We start from the raw sequence: 19826 nt of genomic DNA on the forward strand, positions 1-19826 counted from the left end.
GTCCGGTGGTGGTTCCCCTCCTCTTATACAATGGGACGTTTTTGGACGTTTTCCATCAAACGTGCATGCCCACCACCGCGGTACGGTGCACGGGAAAGAGAAGCGGCAAGGCCCACATGTCATACACGGCCCACATGTCTCTCTAGCCCCACGCGTCAGTAACTGAGGAGGTAACGATCAACTACATTGACGCGACGGCAAGGTACTATTTGCACTTTTGTGAGAGTGGGGCAAATGGGGGAGGGAAAAAGTGAGGAAATTTAGACTCCTTGGGTAAAACTGAGCACAACTAAGCAACTAGGGGCACAAATATAGAAAACCCTTAATTATAAATATTAATTTTCTAAGATATCCCCGTTAACTTCAATCGATATTTTCATCTGCGTGCCCATCATGCTTTCGATCAGATTGCGTTTGGTCATACAGCATCCCGACTATAGCGCATTAGAACTCTGCCTAAACCATGGCTATAGGAAGTGTTGTTCCCTAATACGCGCACATAGTTAGAAATATCACAACTTGTATGAGCGTCATTGGTTATCCAAATGATGCATTCGCCTGTTATGATTGGACATTCTAAAGATGGTTCTTCATGAACGGGCAGAACACACAGGGAAAAATCAAAAAACAAACCAAATACTAAAGACTGAGATGCTTCACTTATCTCTGCTTGTTTGGTTCTTGCTCTGGTTGGACGTAGAGGTTGGCTGTGGCCTGCCGTGTAGCCCCTTCGTCCGTCCGTGAAGGAGAATTTTGCTACCTTGGATCCTTATCAGAAAGGCAGAATAACTTTGATTGTGTTTTGCATCCACAACATGTTCCTTAGTTGTGAGCATAAAGTATGCATTATGTAGCATGATGCATGTCACGAGTGTAACTACTAGATGTAGATCATAACTATGACTACAACTTGCCATGGTAATTTACATGACGTTGCAAGATGTTTGGACTTATTTATTTGCTTTAGACATCAGTTGTTGCCGGCTGGAGTAGATCCAGCAGCGATGATAGTTGCTAGCACGTACGGATCCCACTAGGGTCCTAAGGGTAGAACTTGTGAAGATGGTACTTCTGCGGGTTTTCAGTGTTCCATGAATTTTTCACAGGATTTCCATCTTCGGTTTCTAGCCTGGTAGCCCCAGTCTAGTAACTTGCACCACCCTAAAACGACCTTCCCACTTTGGTGTCAACTTGTTTTGCACTTTCCCAGACTAAATCTGGCAAAGCACAAGGTCACCTTCCTCGAATCCACGGGAACGGATGTTGCGGCTCTGATAGCGACGCAACCCCTATTGATAACGTTATGCGCGTACAACTGCCCTGGATCAGTTCTCCTCGAGTAAATTGACATATTCATGTCTTCTTCGCTCTTGATCGTCTTCATCATAAGCTCTAACTCGAGGATATCCGTACACGAGTGTCGTGGGGAGTACCGCTTTAGCTCCATGGACAAGAGCGAAGGGGGTTTCTCCCGTCGCTCGATTTGGTGTCATTTTGAGTGACCAAAGAACAGACGGGACTTCATCAGCCCAGCGTCTACCGCATTTTTCAGACTGTCAAAAGTCTGGGTACGGAGACCACGCAGCACTTCAGCATTGACCCTTTTCGCTTGTCCATTGCTTCCCAGGTGAGTAATAGACGCATAGCAAATCTGGGTACCGAGTTGCTCACAATCTGTTGTGAAAGCATCACTCATGAACTGGGTGTCGTTGTCGGTAATGATGCGGTTAGGCACATCGAAACGGCAGACAGCCCCCTGAAAACTTGATTGCAGACTAAGCAGTGACTTTCCTGACAGGCTCTACCTCAGGCCACTTCGTGAACTTGTCGATAGCCACGAACAAGTACTCGAAGCCCCCGGTAGCACGGGGAAAAGGCCCGAGGATGTCCAGCCCCCATACCGCGAACGACCATGAAAGTAGAATCGTCTAAAGAGCATGTGCTGGTTGATGGATCTCTTTGGAGTGGAATTGGCATGCATCACATGTCTGGACTAGCTCTTCCGCATCACTTAAGGTTGTGGGCCAATAAAATCCTTGTCGGAAAGCCTTGGCCACATGTCCACGGGAATCAGTGGACCTTTGTCAAGGGGCGGATGGGGGCTGATATGTTTTGTTGCGGTTTTGCTTTCATTGAAGTGTCATCTCTTCCATCCAACGGCACCAACAAACAGTGGCAGAGATGTCATCCAGTACCTAGCGCACTCCTTAGAGCATCTACGACCATACTTCAAATCCGGCCCCACAAACGCCCACGAACACGCCCGGGCGCGTCCACAGGCAGTGACCGGTCATGCCTCAAATTTACTACTCTGCATCCGGATACTTCATGCTTAAAACCAAGCATGCAAACGAGGAAATACTACGTAGAAATCTATACTACCCTAATTCCCGTCGAAGATGTTCACTATCTCCGTGCCTGGCTCCGGGTACATGGGCGGCAGGCGCAACTCCGGCTCGTGCGGCTCCTTCGACTGCTCCTCATCTGCCTCTACCTCCATCTCTGCGTCGAGTTCGTTGAAAAGCGCATTGGTCGTTGCCCGTTCCTGCGAGATGAACTATCGGTTGGCCTCCACATAACCCTCATCCTGGATAGACTCCAGGATGTCCTGCTGCTCCACCATCTTGGCCGCTTGGACGACCGCGAACACCGCCTACGCGTCCTCCATGTTGAAGCCCGAAACCGGCGCCTCCGCCTCGTCGTCCTACGGATCCACCACCTCCATCGACGCCGGTTGTTGCTCCTCCGCCTCTCCTCCGACTTCGGCAAGTCCGAGGGCGGGCCGGCAGCGATGCGGGTGGCGTGCCTCACCAGGATCTCCTGCCCAATCTGGAACAAGCGCTTCGGCGTGAGCATAGCATAAATCTTCTTTCGCCGATCCATAGCGAAACCGGACAGCGTGGGAAGAGTGGCGGAGCAACGGGAGAGAGGTGGATAGGCTCGAGCTGGCGGCACAAAGAGGGGGGAGGTGGATGTGGCTAGGATTGGGGGACGCTGGCCGACTTTAATAGCCGGATTTGGCCTCATGCGGCGAGCCAAAGCGGTGTCACGCCGCGTTCACACCCCACCGAAGACAATTCGGTGTGGGACTCCATCATCAGTCCAACATGACAAGAAAAATCATTGGTGCTGATCAGCCCGGGCATTTGAGATCTCTTAGAGATAGGCAGTTTGTCTAAGGTAAGTCCAGCATGACAGACACACCATTGGTGCTGATCAGCCCGGGCGTTTGAGATCTCTGAGAGATAGGCAGTTTGTCTAAGGTATGCACGATCAAACGTATCCACAGTGTGTAGGTTGCCTAATTCTCATCATATCTTTGACAAATATTAACTCCATCCCAAATTACTTGTCTATATTTTCACTCAATCAATGCCGCCCGCCAGACCGAAGTTCGACATAAAGCACAACAAGATGACATTACAGTTAACATGTTCAAGAAGGGATTCGACGCTTGCTCCCCAGGCAGTCATTAGATAGTGGTGTAAAACATGCTACTGACACTTGACACTCAGACAAGTTCAGGTTTCCTAATCATGGCCATATAACCACCCATACAGGTTCAATCAAGTTCAGGATTCCTAATCATGCACCACATATGGTCTTGCATCTTTAGATGTCGTTATGCAGAAGGCAAATCTCAGATAGTTGTGAATCTTCACGGGCTGGAGCTGGAGGCCTGGAAGGTGCCTGGCCTATGTTTCTCCATCAAACCGGTGAGAGCAGCATCAAACTCCTTCTCGAGCTCCACCTCCTTTGCCATGTACTCTTTCTTCAGCTGCACCTTCTTCTCCTCGTGCGCTTTTATCATTTCGTCCCTTTCAGCCTCAAACTCCTGCACGTCCTTAACCTGGCACTCTATGAACCGCTGTACCTGTTCCTTCCTGCACAAGCATAACACAGGTTTAAATTGATGGTGTTTTTACTATATATTTTTGACAAAGACATGATAAAGTTGAAGAGGACAAGACATGACATGATAAAAAACTGAAGGAAACAAAAACAATATTTTTGACAAACTAAACAACAATATTGACAACGTCCATCACTACAATACACAATTGCAACATTAGAGCATCTCCAACAAGTCTCCTTTCCCATATGAGAAATTGGTTTAGGGGGAGTTGGGCCAAAAATAAACTGCTCCAGCAGGTACCATAAAACTGGTTTACATCATCTAGGGGAAAAGAAAGCCTTCCCGTAAACCTTGTGTGAGATCTCACATTAGGTGAGATCAATAAGATCAATTTTTTCTAAAAAAAAAATTTACATGTTCAACATTCTCAAAAAAAATTGTAGACACATCAATGTTTGATGTAAAACCTCAAAAGTTTCAGCTCCTAATTCAACTTACATTAATAGAAACAAAAAAGACAAAATCGGATGTGAATAGTGTCAAAATACTATTCACCCAAAGCTGCCACTATTCACTTTTGAGGAAAAAAAATATCTCTAAATATACATCGAGTTTTGAGCTGATTTTTTTCGGAGTTTTAGACCACCCCACATCAAAGTTGTTACATAATTTCAGATTTTTTTTTTTTGAAATATCTAAATATGAGTTTTGGGGGTTGATCTCACGGTCTCACCTAATGCGAGATCTCATACAAGTCTCCCCCCATAAACCTTCCCCTAAAAATGGCGGGAGGCAACCGCTGAAATTTCAGGCCGCCTCCACGCCCGGCTGCCTCTCCACCATTTGTATCCTAGTTTAAAGAGAAATAGAAAAAAAAACAAATTTTAGGAGGAGATGTATATAGGGTCTGCTAAAGCACCTCACCTGAGAACTTCCCCTAAATTATATGGACTGGACATTCTGTATATTCAATCATGTTTCATGTGGCGGACCGACACAAAACCATCACACATACCTTAGCCTGCGATTTTCAGTAGTCCCAGAATCCACATCACACTGTCTAGCCTTTGCACGCTCCTCCTGCAGCAATCTCTCAAACTCGCTTTCCTTGTCTTCTGTGGCCTTGTGAATGTTCTCTATCTGATCATGGAAGAATTTTTCCTGGGATTTCATCTGCGTAGTATAGAAACACAAGATCAACATATGAGATGAACTCAAAACAAGGAAAAAGACAACACAGGAAATAATGGGAAAGGTTCTGTATTTGCAGAAAACGGACATTACAACAAATCCTATTGAATGTTGAGCATGACTATCTAAGTCATTGGCATGTAATAGTATTTGAAATAAGATATCCCTTTGATGTTTAGATGTATGTTCACAGGCACTAGTGTAACCTTTAAGCAATCATTACCTCTTCCTCATACTCAGAGTGCTTCTCTTTAGCTTTACTCCTGACGAATATATTCTCTTCCATAGTCTCTCGAAGTTTCTGCGTAATAACACCCAGGGTTTCTTCTACAACTTTAGAGCGCTGCTCTGTCTTAACCACCTTGTTCTTCAGATAATTGAGTTGTTGATTATCTTCGCTCATTTGCTTCATCTGGGCCACTACCATCTCATTATGAGATCTCATCTCGTATTTCAGGCGGCTTTTCCCTGAAAATTATGATAAAGCATTTATGTTTAAACTTAGCACAGTAGGCAAATATACTCCCTCAGTTCCAGAATATAAGGTGCATAAATTTGCGTGAAAGTCAAACATATGTATGTTTGACCAGGATTCTAGAATAAAATATCAACATCCTCAATACAAAATAAAGGAAATATTAAAATACTTATCAAGGATGGATCTAATGATACAAATTTGGTGTTACATATATTTACATTTACTCCCTCAGTTCCAAAATACAAGGTGTATTAGTTCTTCAAAAGTCAAACTTGAACATATTTGACCAAGTTTCTAGAAAAAAGCATTAATATCTATAACATCAATTTTGTATCGTTAGATTCACCATGAAAAGTATTTTCATATTTTCTTTATTTTCTATTTGCGGATGTTGATATTTTATTCTATAATTCTGGTCAAACAAAAATATGTTTGAATTTCACTTTTTGGTTTAATTTAATATAGTAGTATGGAACAGAATTCATTTTTAATTTAATATAATAAAAAGATAATGCTTTCAGAACAATCACATGATATCGTACCATAAGATAGCAATAAAGCACTAATAAACCAAAGCACATGAGGGCACGAACTAAAACCACATCACTAACCAGTAGGACCAGTAAAACGTATTTTGTGTTAAATAGGCAAAAGATCCTACTCACCAAAAGGTTCCTGCACAAACAAGTGGTGGCAATGATCGGAAATTATAATCAAAATAGCATCAGAAAACTAAACAGGCATGTGATACTATGCTCCAAGTACACTTTGTTCTCATGAGGCTTGTATATAAACATGATCGCAGTTAGTATTGACCATGTTAACATGTCAATACGAGGGAAGAACAGAGATACACAGCTTCACATGTACATCATGTTGCATTAACACCAATGATCATTGGTGGCACCGAATTTAGGAAGAGAAGTTCATTACAGCCAGGTATTTACCATATGAACAAGCAATTGCACAGAGTCCCATGCATTAAAACGTATGACCACAAGTTAAATATTATACCTTGGCAGTGTCTATTGAAAGTCTCCATGTCTTCCTTTCTGGCTAGGAAACCGTATAATTGTCTCTTCCCACCAGGTAAGAAAGGAACCCTGCGATTCTGCCAAGTGTCCCTGTCTGTTCTTTGATCAATAAAATGCTTATGAAGACGTTCTGCCTCCATATAGCCCACAGCAGAGCTTTCAAATATTAGCACACTCATGCCACGGTGCCCACCTGGACCATATGCATGGCGTGCTTTGGTCGCAGCATAATCACTGAAATACTCAAGAAGTTCTTGGTTGCCCATGCCTAACCACTAGTGAGCATCAATGAAGAGTGAAATCAGAATGCAATAAAACATCATCGTAGAAATCTTGAATAATTATTTTAAACATATGCATTTCAGAAATCCATGTGCCAGAACTATGAGTTGGTTGCGAGATCTTATGTGCCTACCCCAACTTGTTTGGGACTAAAGGCTTCGTTGTTGTTGTTGTTGTTGTTGTTGTTGTTGCAATTAGAAATGCAATGGAATACATTCGTGAACATTCAACTGATCACCAACTACACCTAGTCAACAGATTATATACTTGTTTTCTTTTAATTTGTATTACATTCAAGCATGAGTGCAAGCAAATAACAATAAAGAATAATTATAACAGATTGACCTCGTGTTAAACGAATATTGTGTATTTTAATCCTTCCGAGACAGATTAACATATATGAATCAAAATGCTGTAAAGAGAGAAGAAAAGAAATAAGCATGAAAATATAGCAGTTTTGTTCTTTACTTTTGCTAATATTAGATATGCCATAAGTTTATACATTACAAAAGAAATAGCACATGAGTAAAGGGATGAGGATTTGTGGCTCTCGGGTGCCACACACCCCTATATGAATATAACATCAAAAAATATATTAGAAATTTCAAAAAAATCTGAAATTTTGGGATATGAAACCTGGGTGCCCGTTGTACACACGCGTTCAGTTTCGTGGGGAATGGGTGCCTGTGGTAATGTCAGTAAAAAAAGACAAAAAAATCGTATGTGTAGGAAAAAAACTGAATGTGCGTATGTCGGGCCGAATTCCTACGCCGCGGATACCATGGGCACCCATTCCCCACGAAAATGAACACAGGTGTACAATGGGCACTCACGTTTCATATACCAAAATTTCAGAATTTTTAGAAATTTCCTGATATTTTTTTAATGCTATTTTCATATAGGGGTGTGTGGCACCCAGGTGCTCAAATGCATTTTCCATGAGTAAAGTTGTGATTACTATATAGGGTAACTAGAAATCCAGGTGTACAAGCCACACTCCACATTAAACATCATCTAGAAGGGGGGAAACATTGCAACCTACCACCATAGCAATATTATGTAAACAACATCAAATGCCAGTAGACAACATACTTGAAGATACAATGCTAAATAAATATAACACATGTTATGTGTAAAGCTCTTGGCAGAGCTAAAGATAGGTGAACATCACCTTATCATCTTCATCTTTTTCAAGTAGGGTGTTCATCACGATGACCATTGGTGGCCATACTATCTCCCGGTCAGTGCTTTCTCGCAATCCTTTCCATTTACCAAATTGCTCACCAGATGGTACCACAGAAGATCCCCTGCGAGACATCTCCTCTTCAAGCAATGCAGCCAATTCCCTGTGGAGCTTAACCCTCTTAGAACCCTTTGTTCTAGCATGTGTCACCAAAGATTGCAGCCCTTTGAACCAGTCAATTGCTCCTGGTCCATTTTTGCATGCCGGACAATGCCATTGCCTAGTGTGCTCATGTATCTGATCGACACTTAAGGTATTGATGACTTCAAAAAAACTCTTGAACCACTTATTCATTTTTCGTGTCTCAAAACTTTTCTCAGATGCATCAGAATCATAGTCATCGCTCATATCATCATCATTATCATCATCTGATGAATCCTCAACTTCAGGATTATTCGCCTCAGGGTCTAAACCAGATGAAGCAACATCATCCTTGCTGCTTTCAGGACCAGATGGGCGAGGCCTGGATGCCCACTGCCAACCATTTGCCAGGGGTGGAGTCACAACTGGGTTTGGTGCTTGCAATTCTGGCTCTGTAGACTTTGTTTGTGATGATGCCCTGGGATTACCTCTGGCAGCAGACCTACGATCAGAAGGTTGAGCCCAATTGTTTCCTGAAGAACGTGAAGATCCATTGCCATTCCAAGCTTGACGTGCTGTAGTAGGTGGAGCATTTGAGGATGAACCCCATGGTGCCCATTGTCCCCTCCCAGATGTTTGCCCTAGTTTCTTCTTCTTCTCAATAGTCTCCCAGCCACCCCCTGGATGCAAGACAGGATTATGTATGATTAGATAAGAGTGATATAAACATATTTACATGCATGATGACAACAATAGAAAAAACTGCAGAACAGAATAAGGCTAATGAATTGTTAATCAAAGTCTTAAGATGGGAAGGAGGTACAGGAATTAAGTTGCAGACTTACAAGCAGAAAATATGTAAACATTCAGTAGACTAGCAATTGCAGAGCAACAAGATTTTTAGCAGTAGCAAATATGTCAACCAAAATCCAAACATGGTTAGAATTGTTGAGTGATACATGTAGTGGCAGATTACAGGCAAATATATAAGCTCTTAAGGTAGTATTTGGCAGGAAGCCAAAGTTTAGCTTGGCGAGCTTTACAAAATTAAACTAGTGTCCGGTTCCCAACCATGGTTTAGGCCAGGCCTACCAAAGCCTTTTCTTGGCTGGGTCTCACGTATCAAAGACACATTTGTCACAAGGCAAGTTAGACAAATCGTTTGACCCATTTTGGTATACTTAGGTTATGAAGCTACACCAAGCAGTAACTGGTAATGCATGAGCATGGTACAGGATGGAGCACAATAATATTAAAGAAAACATAGACAGGCAACCAAACAGTTCACAGTATGTATAAGAGCATATAGTGGTGCTGAGTCTAAAAACAAACAAAAGCATATACCGCAATATCTACGAAATGTTGTTATGTATTGTCCAATTTTCTAACTTGAAATTTTCATTCAATGGAGATTTGATACCAGGCAATGTGGTGTGGTGTTTCTCAATGTATTCACTTGATATTGTCGGTCTTTGCGGATTTTTCTATAAACTTGGTCAAACTTTAAAAAAGTTTGACTTAGGAAAATCCTAGAACTTCAATTATTTGGAAACGGAGGGAGTACATTGAGAAGCACCACAGTGCATTACTAGCATATCCTCCGCATCTACACTGAACAGATTAGCTGTGTGCACAAACCATGCAAAACCAAGAACAAGCCTATTGGATACAGATTTAGAACCAGTTCCGACTTTACAAATCTTTCAAGTTTAACCATCCAGAACAGCGCCCATTATTTTTATGACATTCACCTGAAATGCAATCAATCAATAGAAACAAAATGGTCTCAAGGGGGTTACAATTAGGGACGGAGCTGGGCCAGAGGCATCCAGGGCCATGGCCTGAACCTATATGTAGGGTCCAGCAGAGTAGTAAGCCCACCAAGGGCCCAATATCTTGCTCTCAGCAAAGCCCAGACATGAGCAAGGCAGTGAATACATCAATTTGGTCCCGATTCCCAAACTCTGGCAGCTCACTTGATGAGGACATCAATACATTTGTTACACCCACAGCCCCTGCTGCTATACATACTGGACCAATTACTAGAGCTCGTGCACGCCAACTAAATTACCAGGTACTTTCGTTTCTTGGTAATGATTCTAATGTTCATGAGAATATGATGCTGCCTAAATTGAATACATTTGTTTTGCTTACAAATGAAGGGCCTAGCTTGGAGAAGGATGAACATTGGAGCAAGAACAAGCATGGAGATGATGGCATGCGCAAGGGGAACAAGAACGGAGTTACAAGTGATGATTTCAGGACTTTGAAGCCACCATAATGGGTGCATGAAGCCTTGGACGAAATATACAAGATGCCACTTCATAAATTTCGTCCCGAGGCTATTTTAGGTGCTGCGTCACCTTATTATTGGGCAAGGCCCATGTAATTTCGAAATACATAAGTATAGGCTATTTTTAGAGTCCGTATGTGTGGGGAAACAAGAGATAGGGTTGATTTCGGACCCCTCCACCAAGGGCCACGAAATTCCCCCCTCTTCCTCCATATATACAGCCCTTAGGGCATCGTTTAGACTTTGGGTTTTGTTTAGATTAAAAGTTCGCCATAGCTGCAACTTCGCGTACTTCGTTTGTGTTCAACGACCAGACAAAGGCGTCACAGAACCCCACCTTGATCAATAAAGCTTTCATCTTATATTCGCAATATCCAGATTGCAATCTCAATTTCTTGCTTGTTCTTCGTTTGCTCGCAGGAAACAGACCCTCGTGGTCAGGTTGATCGTGCTCCGGCGTGGTCAATAACCTCTCGGAGTTGGTTTAGCGATTGCTAAGGCGCGACGTCCTCGCACGTTCGTAGTCGGATCGTCAAAGTCGACTTCCACCAAAGCGAAATCCACCATCTCATCGAAAGACGGGACACCTTTGCCTCTATCAAGTGATAAGTTTCAGCAAATGATGACTGAACAGGTGCAAGATGTGCTGAACAATTTTGAAGAGGCCATGGAGAAGATCACTGGCTTTGAGAAGACGTTCGAAACAAAGCTCGATAACAAGTTTAATGAATTGCTCGCGCGTCTTCCACCACCACCACCCGCTGCACCTAACGCATCTCTCCAACAACAACAACAACGACTACCTCCACGTCGCGAAGCAGACCTCCGCCGAGCAAGCCGTGTTCCTCTTGCGTTTGGCCAAACTGTTGGTGCTGCTGTTGATACTTCTGTGGCTCCTGCTGCTGATGCGGAGGAGGATGATTATGTGGGAGATTATGAGGATGAGGTTGATCAAAATCAACACTACGTGCAGCCACCTGTACCACCACCAGCAGGTCGACCTCAGGTATATATTCGTAATGGTAGGCCTGCACCACCACCTCAGGTACGAGATGATGTCCATATTCCTAAACTGAAATTGAATATTCCACCATTTGAGGGTAGATATGTTCCTGATATATATCTTACTTGGGAGTAAGAAACTGAACAACGATTTACATGTTTACAATATCCTGAGGAGAGACGAGTTGCTGCTGCCGTTTGTGCTTTCACTAGTTTTGCATGTGTATGGTGGTCTGAACATTGTAGATTATATCCTATTCCAACTACTTGGGCTGCTTTGAAAACTGCTATGCGTACGCGTTGGGTTCCACCATATTATCAACGTGAATTGCTTCAAAAATTGCAGCGTTTAAGACAAGGAAAAAATTCTGTAGAAGAATATTATCAGGAATTACAAACTGGCATGATTAGATGTGGTATTGTTGAGGAGAATGAAGCTATGCTTGCACGTTTTCTGGGTGGATTAAATAGAGAGATTCAGACCATTCTAGACTATAAGGAGTATACTAATATCACTCGTTTATTCCATCTTGCTTGTAAAGCTGAACGTGAAGTGCAGGATCGACAAGCATTGGGGCGAACTAACTTTTCTGCAGGCCGACCTTCATCATGGACACCACGTGCATCTTCTACTTCAACTGCACCAGCACCTCCATCCGGTGCCACCTCCAGCCGTGATACAAAACAGGCACAACCACCATTATCTGCCAAGAGCGCACCTGCGGGGCCTGCACAGCGTTCTTCTTCTTCCATGGCATCAACAGGGCACACAAGTGATATTATTTGTCGTCGTTGTAAGGGAGGAGGTCATTATGCGAGAGAATGCAAATCTCCGCGTGTGATGATTGCTACCGCGGATGGTGGATATGAGTCCGCTAGTGACTATGATGAGGAGACATTGGCTCTTATTACACGTGAAGAACATGGTGGAGATGATTCTGATCATGAGACGCAATACATGGCTCCTGAAGACGCTGACAGGTATGAATGTTTAGTTGCTCAACGTGTTTTGAGTGTGCAGGTCACACAAGCTGAGCAAAATCAGAGGCACAATTTGTTCCATACCAAGGGAGTTGTGAAGGAACGTTCTGTGCGCGTCATAATAGACGGAGTGATGAGGACATCAATACAATTGTTACACCCACAGCCCCTGCTGCTATACATACTGGACCAATTACTAGAGCTCGTGCACGCCAACTAAATTACCAGGTACTTTCGTTTCTTGGTAATGATTCTAATGTTCATGAGAATATGATGCTGCCTAAATTGGATACATTTGTTTTGCTTACAAATGAAGGGCCTAGCTTGGAGAAGGATGAACATTGGAGCAAGAACAAGCATGGAGATGATGGCATGCGCAAGGGGAACAAGAACGGAGTTACAAGTGATGATTTCAGGACTTTGAAGCCACCATAATGGGTGCATGAAGCCTTGGACGAAATATACAATATGCCACTTCATAAATTTCGTCCCGAGGCTATTTTAGGTGCTGCGTCACCTTATTATTGGGCCAGGCCCATGTAATTTCGAAATACATAAGTATAGGCTATTTTTAGAGTCCGTATGTGTGGGAAAACAAGAGATAGGGTTGATTTCGGACCCCTCCACCAAGGGCCACGAAATTCCCCCCCTCTTCCTCCATATATACAGCCCTTAGGGCATCGTTTAGACTTTGGGTTTTGTTTAGATTAAAAGTTCGCCATAGCTGCAACTTCGCGTACTTCGTTTGTGTTCAACGACCAGACAAAGGCGTCACAGAACCCCACCTTGATCAATAAAGCTTTCATCTTATATTCGCAATATCCAGATTGCAATCTCAGTTTCTTGCTTGTTCTTCGTTTGCTCGCAGGAAACAGACCCTCGTGGTCAGGTTGATCGTGCTCCGGCGTGGTCAATAACCTCTCGGAGTTGGTTTAGCGATTGCTAAGGCGCGACGTCCTCGCACGTTCGTAGTCGGATCGTCAAAGTCGACTTCCACCAAAGCGAAATCCACCATCTCATCGAAAGACGGGACACCTTTGCCTCTATCACTGAACATTGTAGATTATATCCTATTCCAACTACTTGGGCTGCTTTGAAAACTGCTATGCGTACGCGTTGGGTTCCACCATATTATCAACGTGAATTGCTTCAAAAATTGCAGCGTTTAAGACAAGGGAAAAATTCTGTAGAAGAATATTATCAGGAATTACAAACTGGCATGATTAGATGTGGTATTGTTGAGGAGAATGAAGCTATGCTTGCACGTTTTCTGGGTGGATTAAATAGAGAGATTCAGACCATTCTAGACTATAAGGAGTATACTAATATCACTCGTTTATTCCATCTTGCTTGTAAAGCTGAACGTGAAGTGCAGGATCGACAAGCATTGGGGCGAACTAACTTTTCTGCAGGCCGACCTTCATCATGGACACCACGTGCATCTTCTACTTCAACTGCACCAGCACCTCCATCCGGTGCCACCTCCAGCCGTGATACAAGAAAACAGGCACAACCACCATTATCTGCCAAGAGCGCACCAGCGGGGCCTGCACAGCGTTCTTCTTCTTCCATGGCATCAACAGGGCACACAAGTGATATTATTTGTCGTCGTTGTAAGGGAGGAGGTCATTATGCGAGAGAATGCAAATCTCCGCGTGTGATGATTGCTACTGCGGATGGTGGATATGAGTCCGCTAGTGACTATGATGAGGAGACTTTGGCTCTTATTACACGTGAAGAACATGGTGGAGATGATTCTGATCATGAGACGCAATACATGGCTCCTGAAGACGCTGAAAGGTATGAATGTTTAGTTGCTCGACGTGTTTTGAGTGTGCAGGTCACACAAGCTGAGCAAAATCAGAGGCACAATTTGTTCCATACCAAGGGAGTTGTGAAGGAACGTTCTGTGCGCGTCATCATAGACGGAGGGAGCTGCAACAACTTGGCTAGCATGGAGATGGTGGAGAAGCTTTCTCTCACCACAAGACCACATCCACATCCTTACTACATCCAATGGTTCAACAACAGCGGCAAGGTTAAGGTAACACGTACTGTTCGTGTGCATTTTAGTATCTCTACATATGCTGATTATGTTGATTGTGATGTGGTACCTATGCAAGCATGTTCCTTATTACTTGGTAGACCATGGCAATTTGATAAAAATTCTGTACACCATGGTAGAAACAATCACTATACTCTTGTTCATAAGGATAAAAATATTACTTTGCTTCCTATGACTCCTGATTCCATTTTGAAAGATGATATTAATAAAGCTAATAAAGCACAACAGGAGAAGAATAAGAGTGAAAATCAGATTGTGGCAAAAGAATTTGAGCAACAAATGAAGCCTAATAATAAACCATCTAGTGTTGCTTCTGAAATTAAATTGAAAAGTGCATGTTTATTTGCCACCAAATCTGATATTGATGAGCTAGATTTCAGCAAATCTGTTTGCTATGCTTTTGTGTGCAAAGAGGCATTATTTTCATTCGAGGACGTGCCTTCCTCTTTGCCTCCTGCTGTCACTAACATTTTGCAGGAGTTCGCTGACGTTTTTCCACAAGACGTGCCACCGGGATTACCGCCTATTCGAGGGATTGAGCATCAGATTGACTTAATTCCCAGTGCTTCACTGCCAAACCGTGCACCATACCGTACCAATCCAGAGGAGACGAAGGAGATTATGCGTCAAGTACAAGAGCTTCTCGACAAAGGTTATATACGCGAATCCCTTAGTCCTTATGCTGTTCCTATTATTCTAGTGCCGAAAAAGGATGGTACATCACGTATGTGTGTTGATTGTAGAGGCATTAATAATATTACTATTCGTTATCGTCATCCTATTCCTAGGCTAGATGATATGCTTGATGAATTGAGTGGCTCTACAATATTCTACAAAGTTGATTTGCGTAGTGGCTACCATCAAATTCGTATGAAATTGGGAGATGAATGGAAAACAGCATTTAAAACTAAGTTTGGATTATATGAGTGGTTAGTCATGCCTTTTGGGTTAACTAATGCACCTAGTACTTTCATGAGATTAATGAACGAAGTTTTACGTGCTTTCATTGGACGATTTGTGGTAGTTTACTTTGATGACATATTGATTTATAGCAGATCTTTGGAAGAACATTTGGAACATTTACATGCTGTTTTATTGCTCTACGTGATGCACGTTTGTTTGGTAACCTTGGGAAGTGCACCTTTTGCACCGACCGAGTATCTTTTCTTGGCTATGTTGTTACTCCACAGGGAATTGAAGTTGATAAAGCCAAGATTGAAGCTATTGAGAGTTGGCCGCAGCCCAAAACGGTCACATAAGTGAGGAGTTTTCTTGGCCTCGCTGGATTCTATAGGCGTTTTGTGAGAGATTTCAGCACCATTGCTGCACCTCTCAATGAGCTTACAAAGAAAGATGTGCCTTTTCTTTCGGGTACTGCACAGGAAGAAGCCTTCACGGTATTGAAAGATAAGTTGACACATGCTCCTTTACTCCAACTTCCTGATTTTAATAAGACTTTTGAGCTTGAATGTGATGCTAGTGGAATTGGATTAGGAGGTGTGTTATTACAAGATGGCAAACCTGTTGCATACTTTTCTGAAAAATTGAGTGGGCCTAGTCTGAATTATTCTACTTATGATAAAGAATTATATGCTCTTGTTCGGACTTTAGAAACATGGCAACATTATTTATGGCCCAAAGAATTTGTTATACATTCTGATCATGAATCTTTGAAACATATTAAAAGTCAAGCTAAACTGAATCGTAGACATGCTAAATGGGTTGAATTCATTGAGACTTTCCCTTATGTCATTAAACACAAGAAGGGAAAAGAAAATGTTATTGCTGATGCATTGTCTCGTCGCTATACTATGCTTTCACAACTTGACTACAAAATATTTGGTTTGGAGACCATCAAAGGTCAATATGTGCATGATGCTGATTTTAAAGATGTAATGCAGAATTGTAAAGAAGGAAGAATGTGGAACAAGTTTGTTGTTAACGATGGATTTGTGTTTCGTGCTAACAAGCTATGCATTCCAGCTAGCTCCGTTCGTCTTTTGTTGTTGCAGGAGGCGCATGGAGGAGGATTAATGGGACACTTTGGCGTGAAGAAGACGGAGGACGTACTTGCTACACATTTCTTTTGGCCAAAGATGAGACGGGATGTTGAGCGTTTTATTGCTCGCTGCACTACATGTCAAAAAGCTAAGTCACGACTCAATCCTCATGGTTTATATATGCCTTTGCCTGTACCTAGTGTTCCTTGGGAGGATATATCTATGGACTTTGTTTTAGGTTTACCTCGAACAAAGAAGGGGAGGGATAGCATATTTGTTGTCGTGGATAGATTCTCGAAAATGGCACACTTTATACCATGTCATAAAAGTGATGATGCTGTTAATGTTGCTGATTTGTTCTTTCGTGAAATTATTCGCTTGCATGGTGTGCCAAATATTATTGTTTCAGATCGTGATACTAAATTTCTTAGCCACTTTTGGAGATGTTTATGGGCTAAGTTGGGGACTAAACTGCTTTTTAGTACTATTTGTCACCCCCAAACTGATGGACAAACTGAAGTAGTCAATAGAACGTTGTCTACTATGCTTAGGGCTGTTTTGAAGAATAATAAGAAAATGTGGGAGGAATGCTTGCCTCATATTGAATTTGCTTATAATCGTTCATTGCATTCTACTACTAAGATGTGCCCTTTTGAAGTTGTGTATGGTTTCCTACCTCGTGCACCTATTGATTTGTTGCCTCTTCCATCTTCGGAGAAGGTTAATTTTGATGCTAAACAACGTGCTGAATTGATTTTAAAAATGCATGAGTTAACTAAGGAAAACATTGAACGTATGAATGCTAAATATAAACTTGCTGGAGATAAGGGTAGAAAACATGTTGTGTTTGCACCTGGAGATCTTGTTTGGTTACATTTGCGTAAGGATAGATTTCCTGATTTGCGCAAATCAAAGTTAATGCCACGTGCTGATGGTCCCTTTAAGGTGTTAGAGAAAATAAATGATAATGCATATAAACTTGAGCTGCCTGCAGATTTTGGGGTTAGTCCCACTTTTAACATTGCAGATTTAAAGCCTTATTTGGGTGAGGAAGATGAACTTCCGTCGAGGACGACTTCATTTCAAGAAGGGGAGGATGATGAGGACATCAATACAATTGTTACACCCACAGCCCCTGCTGCTATACATACTGGACCAATTACTAGAGCTCGTGCACGCCAACTAAATTACCAGGTACTTTCGTTTCTTGGTAATGATTCTAATGTTCATGAGAATATGATGCTGCCTAAATTGGATACATTTGTTTTGCTTACAAATGAAGGGCCTAGCTTGGAGAAGGATGAACATTGGAGCAAGAACAAGCATGGAGATGATGGCATGCGCAAGGGGAACAAGAACGGAGTTACAAGTGATGATTTCAGGACTTTCAAGCCACCATAATGGGTGCATGAAGCCTTGGACGAAATATACAAGATGTCACTTCATAAATTTCGTCCCGAGGCTATTTTAGGTGCTGCGTCACCTTATTATTGGGCCAGGCCCATGTAATTTCGAAATACATAAGTATAGGCTATTTTTAGAGTCCGTATGTGTGGGGAAACAAGAGATAGGGTTGATTTCGGACCCCTCCACCAAGGGCCACGAAATTCCCCCCTCTTCCTCCATATATACAGCCCTTAGGGCATCGTTTAGACTTTGGGTTTTGTTTAGATTAAAAGTTCGCCATAGCTGCAACTTCGCGTACTTCATTTGTGTTCAACGACCAGACAAAGGCGTCACAGAACCCCACCTTGATCAATAAAGCTTTCATCTTATATTCGCAATATCCAGATTGCAATCTCAATTTCTTGCTTGTTCTTCGTTTGCTCGCAGGAAACAGACCCTCGTGGTCAGGTTGATCGTGCTCCGGCGTGGTCAATAACCTCTCGGAGTTGGTTTAGCGATTGCTAAGGCGCGACGTCCTCGCACGTTCGTAGTCGGATCGTCAAAGTCGACTTCCACCAAAGCGAAATCCACCATCTCATCGAAAGACGGGACACCTTTGCCTCTATCATCACTCGCTCGAACTTTTTCCCACTCCTACGACATGACACGTGCACCGCCTCACCATCGTCGAACTTGGCCCCCAGTGGCTACCTCTGTTGCGCGCCCCGCCGCCGTGCTACCCTGAATCTTCTCCACTGCAGGCATCCACCCGTATGTGTCACGTCATTGCACCCTGCCTCTGCTGGCTGCTGTGCAGCCGAGGGCCAAGGGTCGAGCTGCTGGCTCACTCAACTCCCCCGTCCTGGACTCCAATCCTATTTAGAAATTCTGTCATTGATTTCTATTTCACTTGATATTTGTGCCGTCACTTTTGAAATTATGTTATTGATTTCATAAAGGCATTGGCACTTCTTATATTGTGGATGTCATCTTGGGAGGTTCTGATCAACCAAACTATTGATCTGATACTATTTCCCGTATCCTCTTACTATTTTTTGTACTTAGTCATGTTTTGGGAATTCAAATTCTACAATGACCGTACAATTGAGCCGTAGTTTTTTTATGATTTCACACAAAAAACCTCCGAGGATAATTAGAAGCTCGTAATCCTTGGCGGGGCGTTTGCTCCAATCCTGGCTAGTCGCTGGTTACAATAGCATTAGTTGCAGGAGTCTCATACACAGGGAGTACACAGCCATTCAAAATGCAAAAACCACAAAGTCGAACGCGCTTAAATGAACACAATGTTCGGAACACCCCGATCTTTCTAACATCAGCATTAAACCAAATTATTCCAAGGAGTTCAACCAAATTGAATCAAAATTCAATGAAAGAAGAAAGAATAGACAAACATTGCAACTAAAAACACTGGACGGCCTCTCAACTTTACTGTTCTAACACCAGTGTTGGATAAAATAATATTAACCGTGCCAAATACTTATAAAGAACATTCTTACATACCAACCAGTAATATAAGCAGGTGAACAAAGCAAGTTACAGAAGATATCCAAAGCAGATATTAGATGAGCAGATGAAACGTATAACTAACACAAATCACCACCAAATCAAACAGAAAAGCACACAAAAATTGGTATCGCCAAAAAATCCCAGTGAATAATCCGTCCATGATTTTGTATACACGGAAAGATCCGCTTCACATATGAAGCTCACGGAACTAACGGGAACCCCGTCAAAACGAACCCAAACCTAATAAAAAATATTTAAATTAAGGGGAAAAAAACTCCAGGCAGGTAGAATATAGAATTAACAAACGAAGCGACCTACATCCCCAAACCAAACAACCAAGTTCGCAGAGCAGCATTAATCCCTCCTCCTCAGTCATTAACCAGATGCAACAATCGATTCGCCCCACC

General features: G+C 42.6%; 1 protein-coding gene across 1 annotated transcript in view; it reads right to left on the bottom strand.

The window, feature by feature from the left end:
• Positions 1 to 3334: 3334 nt before the first annotated feature.
• The window catches only part of LOC119300785 (protein SUPPRESSOR OF GENE SILENCING 3 homolog), a 16928-nt gene continuing 436 nt past the window's right edge, over positions 3335 to 19826 (bottom strand). Inside the window, exons 2-6 of the mRNA XM_037577674.1 lie at positions 8013 to 8845; positions 6540 to 6834; positions 5271 to 5515; positions 4872 to 5029; positions 3335 to 3884 (exon numbers count right to left, since the gene is read on the bottom strand). Of these exons, the coding sequence (XP_037433571.1) occupies positions 3659 to 3884; positions 4872 to 5029; positions 5271 to 5515; positions 6540 to 6834; positions 8013 to 8845 (1757 nt within the window). The 3' untranslated portion in view covers positions 3335 to 3658. The remainder of the gene's footprint in view (positions 3885 to 4871; positions 5030 to 5270; positions 5516 to 6539; positions 6835 to 8012; positions 8846 to 19826) is intronic.

Source organism: Triticum dicoccoides, chromosome 5A (genome assembly GCF_002162155.2).
Source record: "Triticum dicoccoides isolate Atlit2015 ecotype Zavitan chromosome 5A, WEW_v2.0, whole genome shotgun sequence".
Lineage (NCBI taxonomy): Eukaryota > Viridiplantae > Streptophyta > Magnoliopsida > Poales > Poaceae > Triticum > Triticum dicoccoides.